Source organism: Gordionus sp. m RMFG-2023, chromosome 3 (assembly GCF_954871325.1).
Source record: "Gordionus sp. m RMFG-2023 chromosome 3, tfGorSpeb1-WG-v2, whole genome shotgun sequence".
Lineage (NCBI taxonomy): Eukaryota > Metazoa > Nematomorpha > Gordioida > Chordodea > Parachordodidae > Gordionus > Gordionus sp. m RMFG-2023.
In genome coordinates this window covers 10171966-10193280 of record NC_088777.1, presented here as the reverse complement: position 1 = coordinate 10193280, position 21315 = coordinate 10171966, and the positions used below count along the sequence as shown (strand labels likewise).

At 26.9% G+C, this 21315-nt stretch overlaps 1 protein-coding gene across 1 annotated transcript; it reads right to left on the bottom strand.

Moving 5' to 3' along the window:
- Positions 1–524: 524 nt before the first annotated feature.
- On the bottom strand, positions 525–14270 carry LOC135925779 (inositol-3-phosphate synthase-like). Its single transcript, XM_065461252.1, has 9 exons — positions 13970–14270; positions 13795–13927; positions 13450–13700; positions 8858–9053; positions 7444–7643; positions 3133–3330; positions 2988–3081; positions 1543–1749; positions 525–1293 (listed from the first exon to the last, which is right to left on the bottom strand). Exons 1-9 carry the CDS (start codon positions 14240–14242, stop codon positions 992–994), a joined length of 1854 nt encoding a protein of 617 aa, XP_065317324.1. The 5' UTR covers positions 14243–14270; the 3' UTR covers positions 525–991.
- Between the last annotated feature and the right edge of the window lie 7045 nt (positions 14271–21315).

The window sequence follows — 21315 nt, the reverse complement described above, 5'->3', positions numbered from 1 at the left end:
TTGATCCGATTATTACAACCGAAAGGTCATAAATATGAGTACCACGACTTTTCAGAATTTCACTTTTTCCAATAGTTAATTCTACCAATTAGTCCCTAAGCTATCATTTTTTCAAGATTTTAGCAAATGAAATATTAATCAACTCAAATCAGTGTTCCTAAGCAACTATCTTAGTTTCCTTGGATGCTTCCACCCAAGTTACTTCTTAAATTTTTATATTTATCTTGTTTTAAATTGTTTACATGTTTTATCCATATTATTTTAATATAGTTTTATATATTATGCTATTTTTTGATATATTTTTTTTAAATTGGAATCGTTTTTTATAAATATTTGATTTTCATAAAGATAAAATTGAAAAAATATATTATTTGAATAAATACATTTAAAGCTTATTCCAAATAATAATTAATTTTTAGAGAAATGAGAAATAATAATTTTTATTCATTAACGAAAGAAAAAAAACATTTTATACTATAAATAATAAATCATTAAAATATAACCATTATTATATAAACTTTGAATATGAAGGAAAGGGAAAATAAAAATATATAATGATATATGCAGAATATAATTTATGTTTTATAAATGATTAATATTTGATTTAAGCTTTGCACTATTTATTTTACAAAATTAAAACGTGTTTAAATACACATATAAAAGGTAAAAATATGAATAATTTCAAAATCGCTTACAGCACCATATTGATATTACTGTAATAATAATAATAAAATGAATTCTATTATATTTATTTCTTTAAAAGTTCCTAGCAAAATATAATAGTGTATATAAAAGTGGCGTAAAAAAATATCACATTTTAAATTAACTAGTTTTTAAAAAAAAAATTGATTAAAAATGGAGGTTTTAAAAAATATATCAATTAAACTCTAATTTAATAATTAAAACATTATCTAAAATAATTTGTAGTAAAAGATTTACAACAACGATAAGATTAATTTTTTAATGATGAATGTTTTTTAGATAAATGGATCTAATTTTTAGCCGCTTGCTTGGTAGGAGTCGAAGGTTCCTTCTTAGCAATCACGTGAGGCGACTTTTGCTTAGAAGCACTCTTGTGGGGCACAGACGACGCGTGCTGTGTGTTAGAAGGAGCTCCGGTTGGAACAGCTGGAGGTGGAAATTTCTCGTTGGATTCCTTTGGTTTGTTAGCGGTAAAATGATCTTCAATTTTGCCCGTGTGCGCCTGGGTAGGAGAGGCGGGAGAAGTAGCCTTACCGGAGGAGCTTTTGGCTCCTTCTGGGACCCCTAGGAATGCTTGGGTGGCTTCAACGCCTACATTGATTTCATAGTTAGATTGAAATACATTATCATAATATAATATCCTATTTAAACCCATCTTTACAAGATATAATGATTCATGGTGCAAAGATTTGATTTTTATAAGCACAAAATTACAATGAAATGAATGAAAATAAAATATAGCAGAAAATTTACATTTACTTCCTCCCTTTTTTTTCGTACATCATTTCTTATCCTTAATGAAAATTTCCCTAATAAAAAAAAAGAGCACAAATGACTAACCTCCGACAAGCTTGTACTCCAACAACATATGATTTTCAGGTGGAAGGCCGACGCAGGCCCTTATTAAGTTTTCTATACAGGATTTTTGCTTGAACAAAGCGTTTATGACAGGGGCTCCTTTAGGGACCAGGGGAGCCTTGAGCAAATAACTTAGCACGCTCATAACCGGGTGGAAGGGTTGAAACTCTTCTTTTGCTTCCAAGGAAGCTTAAGATTTTTTTGAGGTTTATATTGTGTATTTTAATATAAAAATAGATATATATTGGACCGAGCTATCTGTCGAGTCAAAAATAATAAAATCATTATTTAAATAGAGATTTCATTTTTTTAAAAACTTGGTTTTTAACATTATTATCAAAATAACGATTTTCGCGCTTTCATTTTTGTTATTAATTTTAACCGGAGTCCTGCATCAAACATATTTCTTATAGTCCAGTCTGATCCAATAAAAATTGTAAAAATTTCGACCAATCCGAGAATTTTTTTAAGGATTCAAGTCTGACATTTTGTTTAAGAAATGTCCGATTTGTTTTACATTGGACCTTTAAAAAAGCACATTTCAACGAAATCGAAAAAAATTATTCGCGTTTAAGGATAATAAACAATTATCTTATTATTCTAGAAAATAAATTTTTCATACAAATATTCGAAAAACAAAATATTAAAAAAGATTAATATCTGGTCCGATAAAAATTTAGAAATCAACGAATCCTACGGAGTATGAAAAAATGTCCGCTAGAGTTCGAAAAATGTGTTGCGGGTTTATGTTAAAATTAGTTAATCTTCGAGAAAAAAGTACTTAAATTTTAAACTTCGCAAGAAACTTAACATTATCATCATCATCATGGGGTCACCAGCCCCAAAGATGTTGAGAGTGGTGGCTATTTAGTTATTTAATTTCTAAATCTTGCGTTAATCATTAGAAATTTATGGCGGGGGATGTTTTAGTATGTTGATTGCAGTCATTGATATATATAAACTAGTTGATTGGTGATTCATTCATTAAATGCATTTAAAATGTTCATACATAGGAGTCTGCTGTAACGTCCTTTTATCGTTTACAAGTCGATTAAATAACATTAATGTGCGCTCATATAATGAAAGACAATTAATTAGTCGAAGTGCAAACCACAAAATAGCGCTATAACTCATTTCTATGTAGGGACACTTAATTAATGAATTGCTAATCTAGTGGTATATATACATCATTGATAGCAATATAAAAAAAGATTTGTTGAAACAATTTCAAATGTTTGTCTAATAATATAAAAAGTTTAAATAAAATATAGCCTATATACATTTAATTTTTTGGGAAAATATAATTAATTTTCCTAATTATAATCGTATTTATCAAATCCCATATATCAATCTAGCTATTTTGAGGTCGATCATGGTTTATAGTGCTAGCTTAAAAAAATCAAAATAAAAGGTAATAAACTAAATACCATTTTCAGGCGAAACTATCTTGAACTTGATCCGTTCAAACAATTCGGCCAATATCAAAAGATCCAAAATCACTGGTGCCGCCAACAATGAGTCCTGAGAAAATAAAAAATTATTAGAAAATAATTGCGACTTTTAGTTAAAAACCTCGCAAGTGTTGTGGATGACGATGGTGCTGTGGCCGTTGAGCATGAGTTCGCTTGTGTATTCATCCATCGCCCTTTTGCTGTCACCGACTTGCGGAACGTATTTGATAACTACGCAATGGTCCGGTTTTGAACCAGGTTCTGGATAGAGAATTCGGTTAGAATTCACAACGTCGTCAACTACGTTGCTTTTAGAGATCTGAATAATGATAACAATAATGATGATTTCTTTTTCTTTTTTTAACAGCGTTCTCTCCTTATAACATTTTTAAAAAAAAAATGATCGCTTTCTTTTTTCTTCATATTTACCATATGCTTTTGTATGTCAATTTTCTTTTAACCTGTCTTTTACCAAATCCATTAGTATAAAATTATAAATGTTGTTAAAAGTAACTTGTTATAATACTAGTTACATTTAAATTTTTAAGTAATTAATTACATTCCAAGCTACTTTCGAGATAATTACAAATTTTAATCGAAGGAATTTAAAACGAAAATTTAATTTATTTAAAGAAATAACTGCAATGAAAAAAATAAATATCACATGGTAATTTATATTGAAACAAAAAAATATCATAACATTGCGATGTAAATTAGTTGTTTTTTTTGTATGTTTTCGCTTAAATTGTCCAACCCTGGATTTTTACATAGAAAAGGGGGCATATTTCATATGTTTATTATGTAAATCGAAGTTGTTTGTTTTAACGATTAATATGTAATATTATTATTTATCGATAGTTTTTTTTTGTAAAAAAAAAGATTTCCTTCTTATTTTGATATTAAAAATAGTAGATTTTGATTTTTGGATTACAATATTGATATTATATAAATAGTTGGTATTAAAAATAAAGATTAAAAAATCGTCTCAATAAATTCGGTCAAATAAATAAAAAATAGTCTCGATAAATTGTGGTCTCATAAGTTTCCGTCGCGATAAAAAAAAACAAAATATCGATATCATAATCCAAAAATAAAATCTATTATAAGAAATGAATCCTATTTTTATAAAAAAAAACATTGATAATATTATATATTAATCGATAAAACAAACAACTTCGATTTACATAATAAACATACATAAAAAAATAACATATGCAACAATATATTTGTACCGAAAATAAAAATATAACATAAGGCCACTCCCAAAATATACTTACAAAAAATACGAATCGCTTTTCCGAATCATATAATTCTTATTCGTATTCGTACGTAAATTATAAAATTTACTCAATTTGATTCGATTAGAAAATTAAATTCCATAAGAAAAATATTGCCAAAAATGGATATTAAAATTTTTAAAAAAATGTTATTTATTAGTTGCTGGAAAAACAGGAAAATAAAATTCGGCATGGAAACATGTTAAATACTTCTAACCCTGTATTGCGAGCACTGTTAGAATAATTACTACATTTTTTCAAAAAAAATTTAAATTTCTTACGGTATGTGTAATAAAATACACATTATGCAATTAAGGGATACAAACTTCTAATTTTTTCTCAATAATTTTTACTATACTCTAAACTATATAATTAAATTTTATTTAAATACTACAAATATTAGTTTGAACATCTTAATTTTAATGAAAATCTATAAAATAATTATTTTTGGGTGTAAAACATAAATATAAGCTATATTTCTGACAAGCTACTTTTGTTGCAAATAAGCAACCTGGCATTTTACATACCCTTTTCTTATCTATATATTTGGGTCAACAAGCCGTTAGATCTTATCTAACAATTTCATTTGGTAAATGTTGGGCAGATCCTTTCTTACATCTTTCACGATAACCAGTTTAAACCGATTTGAGTTTTGGCATAGTGTTTGAAATGGCTTTGCTATATTTGCAAAAGACTTCCGCCACCGAAATTTTGAAATTATATACTCTTTGATCCTTGCGTGCTATTGATATACTGATACAATCACGCCTGTATAACAGCCATGAATATATGAGAAACATGTCAAATATATGAAATAGAATTCTATGATACCATTTTCTTGATTTAATGAATTCTATATAACGCAAGTAAAGATTCTGAGATCTACATCCTCCCATGAATTTATTATAAATTTAATGATATTTTTCCTTTTTTTTATCTTATTTTTAACAATCTATTAATGGATGTGCACCTATAAAATTGCTTAATAAAGTCACAACACTATTGTCGTGCCACTTCACTGAATTAAGCTTTAATCAGTTTATTATTATTTTTTTTTTAAATAAAAAATCTTCGACCATTTTTATTCAACTCCTTATCTGTTGGGAAGGATATTTGGAAGTCGATTGCCTCTGACCATGGCCACGCAAAATATCACTCTTTGTGTGAGTACTACCTGCAAATTCGGAGAACAAAACCAAGTAATCAAAAAATAATTTAATAATTAATTTGCTGCGGAATATAAGAATTCACAGCATGGAATTGTCACTTGCTCCCAACATCAGACAATTTTCCGCTGGTAGCATCCTCTCAGAATATACTTCAAAATTGTGCAGAAAGCCGTCATCTCCTTATAGGAGAGTTTATAGCCCGATTTTGGGGGGTTATTGAGGGTTATATCGTTTCAACCTGCTCATTGTAAGAAAAATTTGCTCACCCACGCTAATATTCTCGCCTATAGGTCTTTACACTTTGGAAAACTAATGGTAAATTTGTTAAACAGTTTTTCCACACCATTTTTATCCTGACGATTTCTTTTTCATTTTCTTCGAATTCATCTTTTTCATTTTCTTCGAATTTATCTGTTTCATTGAATCTAGATACTTATAATGAATTATAAGAACATATATTTTAAATTTACATAAATCATCATTATTTTGGGTTGATCTTGTCACTAAATTATAATCTTCGCTATAGATGATAGCACAATTCATAATTCTGAAAATATAAAACTCTAATAAAATATTTTAATTGCATAATGGGGCTTTAAAACCACCTATGATCAAAATATAATTATCAAAAATAATAAATATATATAAAATAATTTCATAAACATTTATTTTTATCTTTTATTTAACTAATTTTCATGTTTTTAAATTAGTCAAATATATCTTTTCCCGATGTGTGGAGAATTGAGAAAAATAATTTTATAAAAAAGTAGTGTGTAATAAAATGCGAATATATAATAGATCGTGTGACCCAAATTAACATTCGAATCGTCGAAAATATGAATTGTTGCTTTAATCACACACCATGCAATTAATTCAAAATTTATTTATAAGAGATTTATTATATAATTTGTGGTAGGTGGAATGTGATACACAATATGCAATACGGGGTTTTAAGAATAATTTCAAAAATTTACAAATTATATGGGAATAATTTTAGCAGATTTCGGTCGAATAACAGAAAAATTTATTCGATAAATATATTTTCCTTAATTTTGTTATTCGTATTCGTAAAATACGAATCGAATATGTAATAATTCGTTTTAGATATACAACTTCTAAGCAGTCGTTTTTTTTTCTAAGCAATTTCTTAAAGCATATCAACAAAGTAGGATAATAATTTGTAGAATATTAATTTTTTTTTAAAAAATAGAGTATAGGTAAGACCCTTAGTTCGACTATATAAAAATTAGCCACCATTTAATCGTTAAAAAAAAATTCTATTAACGATTATAGGGTAGCATATATTATGCAAAAAAATTAATTCGACAAATTTATTATTTTTTATTTGGGAATAAACAAAAATTGCTGGTGACATCCCTAGGAAACAGTTTAGGGGAAAGGACTCGTTTGAAAGTAGCCTGCTATTTTTTTTAATTTCACTTTAACAATAAACAATTTTCAAAATTAGTATCTTTAAAGGTATGCTTATTTTCCTCAATGACTAAACAAACGTTCTATAGTAGTGCTCTATATAAGTAAGACATTATATTTAATAAATAGTAATTCCGAATTTGGGAAATTATCACAAATAAAGAGTAATAAATGAAACCTATATTATTTACCATATTTTAAAATGTAACTAGTTACTTTGTCGCTACATTAGAAAAAAGTATCAAGTTACCTTTCACAACACCAAAAATTAGCATACGAACACATCATTTCATCTTTTTTTCCTCTTGCCTTACGTAACACAAGGATGAGTCTCAAAAAGATGCATAGTCACATGATATCCTTTTCAAACATTCGAATTAACATGCATAGTCACATGATATCCTTTTCAAACATTCGAATTAACACGTTATGATAGCACTATGTTTTTGGAAAAAAAATTATTAAGCGTTAAAAAAAGGACACCATGTGACTAAAAAATGGCGTATATTATTTGTTTTTCGTATTATTATAGGTAGGTGCGAAATTCGAATAAACCTCCTTGGATTTAAACTGACTAGGGGCCGAGAGATTGTACCCATCGTTGTTTCCCAAGTGATTGTAGCTGACTATAGCGAGAGGTTTTATGCCGGCCGAAACGAGAAAATCAACCAAAACGCTTTTCAGTTTGGTTTGACCTGTTTTAAAATCGTCGCCGGCTATAAAGACGCCCTTCTTTTCGGCCAATTCGATGACTCCTTAAATTATTATTTTTAACAAAAATAAAAAATTAAAAATAGTCTAATCAAATATTTATACGCAATTTAGGCCCGTTTAAAAAAAGATATAAAATGAATTTTAATAGTGGTAATGGGACCAAGATGTTCGTTATAATTTATCATGAATAAAGGAGCAAAATTTTCCAACCCCCCCCCCCCCCGCCTTTTTTTGTAGATATCAAAAATAATAATATCAAATTCATGAAGATAAATAATAAACGTATAATCTTGCAAAGATTACTGCAAATAAAAAGTAATAATGTATAAATTAGAGATCTGTGGGCCCGGCCCTAAGTAATGTACATGGGCCGGGTCGTATTTTAATTTTTTTAAATATATACGGGCTGGGCCTGAAAAAAATTTTTAATACCCGGGCTGGGTCGAATATTATCTATAAAAATTAAAAATGAAAATCCGGGTGGGACTAAGTTTTTTTAAATCCGGGCCGGGCTGTGCAAATGATACCTCTGCAGGTCTCTGAATCAAATTAAACAAAACAAAACCCTTAAAATAAAACAAAAATTAACATAATTATAACTACCTCCATTGTAGCATATGTTTTTTAAAGTGGAGAGAATTTTATTCTTGAATGTTTTAATATTAATGTCAATCAATTTCGTTCTAAAATTAAAAGTTCGATAGATTTTAATTTCAAAGTGTGCCTATTATATCAAAAAATTAAATTCACAAACTTTCGAAACTTTAAAATCAAAATATATAAACAAGCTATTTTGATTTGACTATAAAAATAAAAATATTCCTAAAACATAATTCTAGAAAATTTTATAAATTTAACATACGATTTCAATTAAAATTTTTAAATTTGACAAGGTTTTATAACTTGGATTTTTTCAAAATGGTTTTTGACACAACCTTAAAAAAATTCGTCCTAGATAAAATCTTGTTTTCAGCACTACTTTATCAGTTTGATTAACAGATGGGGGAAATATATGTCTATGCTTTATACAATACCGAAATTATTTAACTACATATCTTTTTTGGATTTTTTAAATTTCACAGATTTTAAAATATTAATATTTAAATTTTGAGAGCCATTGTGTTAATTATAATATATGTTCTAAGATATCTGTTTACATTTTAAAAAAATAATTATTTTATTCTTATTTTAAAGAAATCACGATTGTGCCCTGTTTCAGAGGGAGAAAAAGCGGTTAGAAGGAATAATAACGAACCTGGAACGAAAGTATTTTGAGGGGACCCGTTTATGTAAGTACAATTTTCAAATATGGAGGCCAAGGCGAAGAGCGTGGAAGGCGATACTTCGGGATCGTTATTCTCAATAGATTTCATGAGCTCATCGGCAGTGGTATTCAGGCCTGGTCGGACTTCGCTATAACGCTCCGTGTTAGCGGTCCATAACACAATCACCTGATTTAAACAATATTTAAGTTATGATGTAATGTAAAAAAATGTAAAACCAGGGGGGGGGTGACAAAAAAAGAAAATTTCAGACAGTCACAGTAAAAACATGAGTTCGACTTAGGTTTGGAAAATTTACCTGAACTTGGGCTCGGCTTCTGAATAGGATTTTCATTATAAAAAATTATTTTTAAGTAACAATTATTGACATGACAAATGACAATATAATAAAATATAAATTATAACCATTATCTATAACCTATAAACTTTGTTTAAAATTAACAGCAATCATATGTCTTGAGTAGTGACACCAGACCTATTCAAAAAAGAATCTATTATTAGATTCCTTTTGATTGAATCATTGATTAGTAACGAATATGAATAGTAAATTATTCGTTTTGTTCGAAAGAATATATGATTATTCATTTGACAAATAATTTAATGTATTAGAAATCTAATTAATATTCAATTCGGAATAATTAATTACTATGTTTTTAATAAAATTTATTACTATTGATAACATGTCAATATTACACATTATGTGTCAACTGCTTATGGAAGGTTTTTCTCGATTGGAACTAATTTAATGTCAAAAAATTGAAAATATAACTTTTTTGTAGTAATAATTCTATTTTCTTTCAAATGTTCCCTCTCATGCGTGCCCAATATATTACTAAAATCTTTTATATTCCTAAGATTTAAGTTAACCAGATCGAATTTGCATATAATTAATAGACGAATTTGTCAATCCAATTAGCTTAATGAGTCTATAATCGCTTCAAGGTAAATCGAAAATCTGCCCTTTTTTCATCGGAACATTCTGGTAATCCAAAAGGTATCTATGTACCTACTAAGAACATTCCCTCCCATATATTGCTCTTAAAAAGTTAAAACCTCTTTTATAATTCATTTCAGATATAGGGTTTGTTTAATGTTTATATTTCATTAAAAGAAATTTTTTTTATTGCTTATTAGCAGTTTTTTAAACAGGAACCGGAAATATAACTCTTTTTAGACCAGGATCCAGATTATAAAATATAATAAAAAGAAAAATTAAATAAAATAAAATAAAATCATGCGATTTAAAAAATTTATAGCATTTCATCCAAATCGTAGAAAAATAATGTTTATAATTTAGTAATTAATTAACGGAATAAATTTAAAATATTTAAATTTGACAAAAATCATTAAATAAAAAAAAATGTTTAATATCAAATTTAGAACCGGAGCTAAGTGTCAAAACTAAACATTTATAAGAACATGAGCCATTTTTTCCATTGAAATTTCCAGAAGCGGGAAACGGAAATACAACAAAATGTATTATTCATAAAATAAATTAATTTTTCTTTCAGCTTTTTGTAAAAAAAAACAAAATATTGTTTACAAAATTGGAATTTTTTTACATTTATTCGCAAATATCAAAATGAAAAACGATAACTAACAAAACAACAATTATTGGCGCTAAGGAGAAACAGTGCTTAGCACCCCCCCCCCAATGAGCATCCCTAAAGAAATTTCCAGTGACACCTATGAACAAATATAGTTTGTATAGGAATAATAAGATCCGCTTCGTTAATATTAAATTAAAAAGTCATCATCGCCATTATAATATATTCTATAAGCCATCCCGTGACTAAACATACGTGATAGATTTTATTATTTTCGCCCGATCATCGATTTCTCATTTAGATTACCAAGTCACCCCCTTCCTCGCTTGGAATATATACGTCAAAATAGATGTAAATCAAACAATTCCTTCAAGTCCAGATCGAACCTAATATCGATTGGCATCGGTCTACGAGAAAATCAAACTGTGGACCTCTTTCTCAATTAAAAAATTTGACTAACATATGCTTCTAACTACAATTCGACACGTGCAGTGTTTTTTATGACCGAGTTTAATTAAGCCTAAAAATATAGCAAAATAAAGAAGGTAATTAATAGTGGGCAAAAAATAAATTTTTATACAAAAAATATTTACATTTCAAATTTTGTCTACTTTTTACTTTTTCGTATAAAGTACAAACTAGTCATAATAAAAAAAAAAGATAGAATAAATAAAAGTTCAAAAGAGTAGTATATATAAAAAATTATTTGGGCACGTGGTGAACCTTGATATTAGTGTTGTTAAAAGGCTCGAAACCAAACATTTTTAAAAATCTCGAAGTTTGCACAATTTTTTTTTGGCTAAAATATTGAATTAGCTTATAAAATTCGAGCCATTTAACAACAATATTTGATATACTTAAAATTCAAAATCTTCTATTTAAATATATTATGAACAATATTTCTTCAGGGTCTAGGACATAAGTTATATATTACCATAATCTAAAAACAAATAAATGGAAAGGATAGCATATTAGGGCTCGAAACATAAAAAAAAAAGATTAATCATCAAAAAATATTTTTAAAAAAAATTTGTAATTCAAATATAAATAGAAAATGCGTCTAATTTGTCATTTTTTAATTTTTTTTTTGTTGAAAAACAATTTTATCGCTATAATCTGAAAAGGTATCAATAGTAGGCAGGGATCCGCAAAGCTGGGCCCTTCCAAAAGCAGGCTCGGCTTGGCTAATTTATTATATATATACCATATTTTTTATAAAATTATAGGCTTCCAGACATTTTATAAAATTTTAACGGGCCACTGGGCATTAAAAATTTTTGATTTTACTATTTGAAAATAGATAACAATAACCTTATTTCCTAAATATTTTGCTCTAAACTTAAAATTATACTATATGATCAAATATAAAAATTGCAATTATTGTAAAACGGTTTGTCATAAATCTTCAAAACCTAAAATAATCTCATGTGATACAAGCAGGGTTTAACATTGCTCAAAATTCAAAAATCTTCAAAGATCAAAAAATGTGAATATTTTTTTGTAAAAAAAAATTAAAAAAGGTTTTATAAAAAAAATTTTCTTCGATTTTCCCTTTGATATTTTTTTAAAAAAGAATTATTTCATCTGGGAATATTTTTTATATTTTTGTAAAAAAATTTGATCATGCTCATCGAAGATTTTTTGCTCAAAATGTTAAACCCTGGATATAAGAGCCTTAATTGACATTGGGGGGGGGGGGGGGAGAATTAAATATAGATATTAAAATGTGATTGCAGGAAGATTTGTACAAAAAAAACTTCAACGAACTGGGTCAAGTAACTTACGCAAAAATATCTTAACGGGACAAAACGGGATCTTGCAGATCCCTAATAGTCAGAAAAAAAAACGTGTTTGGCTGAATATAGCTTAGGTTTACAAAATGGGCAAAAGGACTTCACGTTTTTTTTATCTAAAAAATTTGTTTAATATTATGCGTTTTTTAAGGTAAAGAAAATATGTTTACAAATTTGCATGTTCTCATTTGAAATTTCTGGTAAAAAGTAGATGCTTCAAATTTTAAGCACAATATTAGATTCCCAATTATTGTGAGGAATCAAAATTATGGTGCGGTATGACAGAAAAAGTGAACTTTTATAGTTACAAAATAAAAACCTTTTGGTGGGTGTAATTACCAAAATAATTTTTGCATAATATTAAATAAAGTGTCAAAGAATTACATTTATTTAATATATATCAGCTATAATCGAACATAATATAATGAAAATAAACTATTATTGAATTTTATATCCCCATTGAGTTTACAATTTAATGCCATATTTATTACTCCTAAGAACAATTTTCTTTTTCTTCCATTGACAGCTTTCTAATCAATCTTAAAACTAAATCAATATGATTTAAGAACAGAAATCAAAGGCTTCTATCAAAGGGAGGGGGTGGGCATGATTCAAGAGCATCGTTAAAATTAAAGGGGGGGGGGGGAGATAGTTTTGATTGGGATTTTCTCTTTTTGTAATTTTGATTTAGTAGGAGTTAATAGGGAGAGTAAATTTTCAGAGGGAGTTGGGGGGGGGGGGGGGGTAAAATTATAGAGTGAGGGAGGTGGGTTAGTTAAAATTGTCATTGGATTAAGGAGGCTTAGAAATCCTTACCAGAAATATTATATTATGGTGTTATAAATAAATTTCATATCCTTCCTATTTTTAATTGATCATCTTTTTTTAAAAATAGAAAATAAAATTTGGAAATCGCTCTCTTCATGGTTTTTTTTATAAATTAAAATATATTATGATATGAATAACTGAGGAATTAACATAATTTTTCTTAATGTTCATTGATTTTTTTACAAAATGAATCTTTCAGGGCATATATATTTATTAAATAAAAAATAATTAATTTTTATATATATATTGGTAGGATATATATTTTGTTTAAAAATTGATGAAAGATGTACCATTATTTCCTGTATAATTAAGTATGAAAACTAACTAAATTCATATTTCCAATACAATTAAGTATAAAAAAAACAAATTAAATTTATATAAGAGGTGAACAAATACTTGATCTAAATTATTTTTTGCTTTAAAATCTCTAATATCCAATTGCACTCTTTCCATTTGTTCCTTTTTGGATCCACTAATCACATTATCAGCTCTCTCAGCTTGGTTAGCTGCTATGAAATCTGGTTGATATATTGAAGGTCTTGGCTTCATTCCTTTCATCATAGGTTTTAATTGTATTTGCAAATTGTAATCAATAACCTTGGCCCTTATCAAAGCATCAGCCAAATTCATGGAAGATATGTCCCATCCTTATTAAAATAGATAAATAGAAAATATAATGGAAAAAAATAATAACAGAATAAAAATTTTAGGAGTGTGCAATATGCATTATTAAATAGTTACCATCAAAAATTATATCATTTGGATCTATCATTGGCAGCATATTTTTAAGGGGAACATAAATTTGACCATCTTCACTATTATCTCCTAAATGTATAGTAGCAGATTGGGTAATCGATCCAAAATAATTAGCTTGCTTTAATTATAATTATTTTTAAGAATAGAAAATTAAACTTACAATAACTCCAGTTTTAGTGTTCCAAGATAACTTTTCTTTATTTGCTAATGTAGCAGCGGTTAAAGTTGTCCCATTGTTTCCACCCCATCCAACTAACATAACACCTAATTTTGGTAACTTTTTTACAGTTCGAAATACCATTTTATGGTTTAATGGGTAAACATTTAATTTCCCATTATTTTTTTCAATCCTTGTTGTATCATAATTATAGGAAGATTCAATAAATTCTTCATTATATTTAACATTAGGTGAAATTACAAAAAAAGATGACATTATAAATATTTATAATTTTAGAGTATCTAAAATTTTACGTGATAAAATTTTTAAAAAAAATAAAAAAAGCTGATTTCTAGAAACACATTATATTTTTTTTCACAAGGTATGAAGCATTTTTATTATATTATCTAAATTTAAATATTTTTTCTAAACTGATTGAGCAGTATCTTAAATACTTATATTTAAAATATAAATATCTTTTTGAATTGAAATCTATAGCCCAGGAATTTTTAGTTGGAAGAGGGGATGGAATGGCAACTGTTTATTGGAAGGGGTAGGGGGGGGAGATATTTTTTTATTAAAAAAAATCAGACGCTCACCATTTTTACTGAAACTTTTAAAATACATGAATGATATATATATGTTTTATTTTCTATTCTTTTGTATACAATTTTTTAAGGCTATTTTTTAAAATATTTAACTCCCGAGTAGTGTTGATAAATAGTCAGTCTGTAGAGTTTTAAGAATGACCCGATTAAAATTATAATTAATAATAATATGTAAGCCTAGAGATTTTGTCATAGTTGGCATAGATGTTTGGATATCTATTTGCCAAATCTACATAATATTATCTTGGCTCAAATATTAATCAGGCTCTTTTTAGAAGTTGAACCAGACTTTTGAACTGGACTACTCGCAAGGTTGTTAAAAAAACTAAAATAACACATCAAAATAAAAATTAGAACTAAATTATGTTTTCGTTTATCTTTCAGCTATCATCAGGTGTTGAATAAACCCTTTAGAGCGTAAATGAGACCGCGCAAGAAGCTATCCCTTTGGAGTGTAAATGATATCGCACAAAAAGCTATTGATACACCATTAATAGCTATCATACTTAATCAGGAGGTAAGAGGGGGTGGGGGGGGGGGGGGGGTAAGAACAGTTCGCAGTCAAATTTTTTAGGGAATAGTAGTGGGATTAGCTAGGGGGGAAGGATAAATTTATTGCGGGGTTATCTATTAAATTTTTAGATGAAATAGGAGAAAATGTTATGCTATAAAAATTAATACTTTTATTACAGACCATTATAATACATTTTACAATGATATTAAAAATCGAATCATAGAAACAATTATATAAATAAAACTATTTCTGAATAATTTTCTGCTATCATTCTAAATATAATTTTAAAGGTATAGACATTATATCAATAAATTCATATTCATGCCAAACAATTATAATAATACATTCATTATAAATGAGAGGTTTTTTAATTGAATTTATGTTCCAAAAAATAACTCTTTTACATTCACAATATTTTGATAGTAGAGCATTAATAATTAAAGTTATTCTTTTTAAAATTTATGAAGGGAGTACCATTATAATTGAAAAAGTGTAATTAATATATTAATTTTTTAGGGGGTCGGGATAGGTTTCTGAGGGGAGTTTGCACCCAGGGAATTAGCTGTAATTGCATTTATATAACTATTTAAATGCAATTTGATGCTTTTTTTATATATAATATTATTAGAATCATTTTTTCTTATGCTTCAATAATTCCTTTGCAATCTTCCTTCCGTGATTAATGTTTCAATATTAAGGCTTAATAAGGACGCATTGTGGCTAGTATTGTTAATTTTAATACTCTGAACCTTAATTGGAGACGTAAAATACGCTTTTAAATTGAGCGCCTCAATGAGACTAGAGTTTGTTCGATGAGTCGGCTTCAAAGTTTACTCGTTAAGTTGGCTTTAAAATTGACTAAATTAGTCGACACAAATTATTTGAATCGGCCAGCTATTATTATTTGCTCCACGAAAGAAATATTAAAAATTTTTTAACTATTTTGCTACTTCCAAAAAATAGTAGAAATTTCACCTATTCTGGTTTGATTTGAATTAAGGGTTTTTAAATAGTTCGCTTCTAATATTATTGTTGGAAAATACTTAGTTTTCTCTTCTAATAGCATTAAAAAAGAATTTAGGAGATAAAAACATTACCTACATCCAAATAATTTTTCCAGAACTTTATAAATCATGATTTTTTTAACTTTTTGTTTTTAACCTTTTGTTTCTAAACTTGTGATATTTTATATTACGGTTTCTCAGAAAAAATTTAAAATGTTAGAAAATATTTTTTCTTATCTCCTTTCTCCCCTTTGCCTAGTAAAGGTTAAATATTTGATGATGGCTTCAGAAGGGTCGCAGTTCATTTTAAAAAATTTAAATAAATCTTTTAAATTATTTTTAAATTAAACTCTTATTTGTCTAATAATTAATTTATAGATTACAGGAGCAGGGGGTATGAGGTAAAATTGTCATTAAAATATGATAGGTGTGGAAGGGAGGTAGGAAGAAATAGAGATCAAAGTAGGCCTAGAATGTATGATTTTTTGAAGGTTTAGATTTCGTTATTTTTTTTGCAAAAAATATTTAAATGGCAAAAATAATTTCGTCTAGGAGAATGGTTAAAATATTTAGGGAGATATTATTTTTATTCAGTTTTATACATTAACCAAGTATTGCAAGAAAAATTTCAAATTTATTATAAAAATAAAAAGCTATAAAATTTTTAAAAAATATTTAAATGTGCATCAGAGATCGCAGAGGTGCCATTTGTATGGCCCGGCTCAATTTTTTTTAAAAAAATAAGGTCCGTCCCGGATCCGCCCGTGTATTAAAAAATTAAAATATGGCACGGTCCGGGGGCTTAGGACCGGGACTGCAGGTCTCTGATATGCATATATGCATTAACCTAAAATTCAATTTGCCTATGATTAAAAATAACTTCTAAAATAAATCTAACATATTTTATCATTTATTTAATAGTTTATAATTACAAGAAATTATGTAATATTTTTATCTAGTAATTTGCCACCCCTGTTATGTAGGTTCAGCGTCTACATGAGCGGGAGGGGTAGGAACAGTTTGCATCCTATTTTTTTGAGAGGGTAGGGGGTAAGCTGCTTTAATGGGGGTAGGATAAATTTTTGGGGGTTATCTATTAAATTTTGAGATGAAATAGGACAAAAATTTTTGGTGTAAAAATTAATACTTTTATTATAGTATTATTATAATACAATTCGTCGACCAAATCTATATATTGCAAACAATCATACACATTGTTTTCCAAATAAACTATCCTTTTAAATGTAATTTAAAAGGTTTAAATATTTCAGCAAGCTCATAATGGCATAATAATTAATTCATTGTAAATAATGGAGGTTTTAATTGAATTTATTATCTAAAAAATAAATTCTTTATATTCACAAAATATCGATAGTTGGTAATAGAGATAGATTAATTTAAGTAATCTTTATAAATTCTTTGAAAAGAGTATCAATAATAGGTGGAAATAATGATAAAGAGACACCGCCGGTTTAAATTTGAATAGTTACGGAAAATAGCTTTTTTTAATATATAAAGTTAAATATTATAATTTGAATATGAAAACGACTAGATTATATGATGTAAATTTTAGTAGTGTAAATATAGCGATAAAAAAATGTAATATCAAGGATAAATTTTTATAAATTATAGTAAACTTTAATTTTTATTTTTATTTTGCTTTTTAATTCTTGTTATGTTAATTCATAATTTATTTTATTACAATTAATATTATTTAATAAAGTAATTAGTATTTAATTTTTATTCTATTTTATCTGTATTCTCAAAATTCTAACACATATTATAACAAATTGCTTTCAAGCTACATTCTTTATCTGCTCTGCTGGCCCGTGAATAAATGAATTGCAGTTATTTTGATATTGCGATATACATTTTTTTTGAATGATAAACTTGTCTTTAAACCATATAATTTAAATTAATGAAATAAAATTGGAAAATAAATATATCATGAGAAGCTTTATTTAATTAATCAAAAATAAGAATTATTATTAGGCTATATTAAACTGTTAAAATTTTAAATAATAAATTGCTCACTTCTAAAATAAACAAAACAAGATTCCTTTATAAAATCATAATTGAATTAAAATAAAAAATGATAGATTAAGTTTCTGGTGATGAATACCTAATGAGTTTTAGGGATATTAATTCACACATAATTGCATAAATCTATAGGTATTCGTATCTGCTTAACATAAGGACGTTGCAAGCTTGCTTTAGCAGTTAACCTCTTAATAATGCTCACTAAACTCAGTTGCAAAAAATGCCATTCTGCTTTGATCTCAAAATCGTTCTCATGATTGCAGAAATTAAAAAGTATTTTTGTGTTTATACTGGGTAACATCTCCATCAGAAAAGTATAAAATTATTTAAATTTTTTCGGTAAGGACTATGAATTTTTAAATTAAATGATATGCAAGAATTAGCCTTCATCATCCATGTAATAACCCCTCGAATCATAGATTAATTATGATTTTAACGAAAGGGGTTGCAGCACATTACTGGAATTGAAATAACTTATTTTTATTTTTCTTTCTAGATATATATATATATATTATTTTAGTAAGAAATAAAAGATGTTAATTAATTATAAAATTATGACAGTTGTTATAATTATTAAATTAATTGACCAATGAATGCGTAATTTATTTTCTTAGATAAATGATGATGTGAAATTTATCAATAACAATGACGTCTGTTGATCTTGGAATTAATTTTCAATATGACTTTATGTCAATAATTATTTTGTTATTTTATGAAAATAAAACTTGGAGGGATTTATTATGACAAATATGAGATTTATTTGTTATAATAAATCGTAATTTTCTAAATAATATTTAAAATGAAACAAAATCATTTTATTTTAAAATTTTCCCTATTAAGGCATTTTGCGTTTTAATAATAATATAGTACAATATGATACATTTTTTTGCGCTGTAAAATATTCAAAAAATTGCAAATTCAGGGTTTTTTAGCATTGTGGTTTAATTTTATTTTTTGTAAATTGGCTATTTTATAGGATTGAAATAAACCATAAAACTCTTGGCATAGTATAATTTTATCTGTAAAAAAACATATGATAAAAAGAGCAGTTTTTTAAATAGGTATTTCTAGTTTTTAATAATAGACTAGTTATAAATAAAATATATTTTATATCATATTAAAGGGGTAATTCTCAATGATTCTAAAGCTTTCTAATAAAATTTAGATTATGTTTTTGACATAAATATTTTTCGAGATATTTAAAATTTAATGAAGTGTACTTTCAAATATGGACTATTTAAATATGAGCATAGCTCAAAACGTAAGCCGATTTGGAAAGTAAAATTTTAAATCTTTATTAGTTAGTGTATATACTACCACTTAGTTGATTTGTATTATGGAATACTAAATATATTTTTATAGCATTTTTCCATGCTATTAGGCGTTTGGCGTACAATTATCCTCCTATTCTGTTACGATGTATATAAATCTATTTTCCCTTTTAATTATAAAATTTTCTTTTTCTAGGTGTTAAATTATCATAATTAATATTAGAATCATTATTACTTCTTTTATTATGTCCTTTATCGCAACTAGAATACTATCGTGTTTAACTTCCTTATCATTTCTTGATCTGATGCAAGCGCAAGTTTGAGTATAAATTCAAAAGTTCCCTTTACACTCTCCGAAAATTATACCCGAAGATCCCTTTCAAGATTAGGCAAATCCATGCCACACATAAATTGATTACTCAAACTAGTGTCAACGAAGTAAATGTAATTACTATAAATACATTGCCACAGTGAAGTAAGTTTAGTAACAGACTCCAACATGAGTCTTCTTCCGCTCTTTTAAGTCGATAAAAGTCCATATGGGTGGTAAAAACATTTTGGGAAGCTATATAGATTTTCTCGCATTTAATTTTCATGATCGTCAAGTCCCCGTGAAGAGCTTGTTTTTTGTTATTTTCTATATTATTATTCTCAAAATAAAATTAAAAAATTTTTTTTTGATTCCGTATCTATCGTAATAGATTATTTTTAACCGGAATAAACTTTCCCAACATATAATGAATGATATAGGAATTTATTTAATATTTTTCTAATTTGATGTTACTAAAATTATTTTTAACTCTTCCACCAGCGTCTATATGACAGGAATTTTAGTGGATGCAGACCACCTAAAAAACCTATGCCTACCCCCCTAAAATAAATTCGGCACCTTTATTGGCGATATTTTCACATTATTAATTAGACTTTTTAATTATAATGGTACTCCCTTCATAAATTTTATAGAGAATAACTTAAATTATTTAAACTATACTACCTTCATAAATTGTGAATATGAAAGAGTTATTTTGTAGATTATGAATTGAATTTTAAAAGGATAGCAATAAGTTTTACTTGGAAAAAAACTACTATGAATGTATGCAATATATGGATTTGGTTGATGAGATACAATATAATTATGTATTAATATATCTATAATAAAAATATTAACTATTACAGGAATATATTTTACCATATTTCATCTAAAAAACTAATAGATAATCAGCCATCCTCCATTAAATTATTCTTACCCCCTTAAAGACGCTTACCCCAAACCTCCCTAATAAAAATGGGATGCGAACTGTTCCTACATTCCCCCCTCCCGCTAACGTAGACGCTGTCTTCTTCTATGATCTCTGATATCACCAAGAATATTGTTCATAATGATCGTCACTAATTATTATGTATTCAAATACTTTTTATTTGACATATAATATATTATATAAAATATCAAATTGTGAAACTAAAAAACTTTTATATAATAAAAATTGATGTATTATTCTATAATAAAATATTAAAACAAGTATATAAAAATATATAAAATTACTAAATAAAAATAAATATAGCCCTCCCTTGCTCAGGTTCTAATACATTTTGCACAAAACTAATAGAACCCCTAATTAATACCAAACACATACATGTAAATAACAAATCACTAGAAGAATTTATCTTTATTAAAAAATACCAACAATAAAACACATCCCATCTAGTGTTAAATACCAGATCACTGATCATCTTACTAAATTATTTGTTATATTAACAAAGATTTGTCAAATCTAAATCATTGAAATAATCTCTTCACATTCTCTTTCAAATGCCTCTCAATCCCAAAAGATAACAAATCTATCTCACCACCTAACTTAATAAAAGACAGACTTAAAAATTTGGGAAATTTAACACTGTTACGTTAAAAATC

Excerpts from the sequence above, each read along its gene's own strand:
- LOC135925779 (XM_065461252.1), bottom strand. The coding sequence starts at position 14,242 with ATGTCATCTTTTTTTGTAATTTCACCTAATGTTAAATATAATGAAGAA. Across the intron at positions 13,928-13,969 it reads ACACTAAAACTGGAGTTATT|CAAGCTAATTATTTTGGATC; the intron begins GTAAGTTTAATT and ends TTATAATTAAAG. Across the intron at positions 7,644-8,857 it reads TCAAAATACTTTCGTTCCAG|GAGTCATCGAATTGGCCGAA; the intron begins GTTCGTTATTAT and ends TAATAATTTAAG.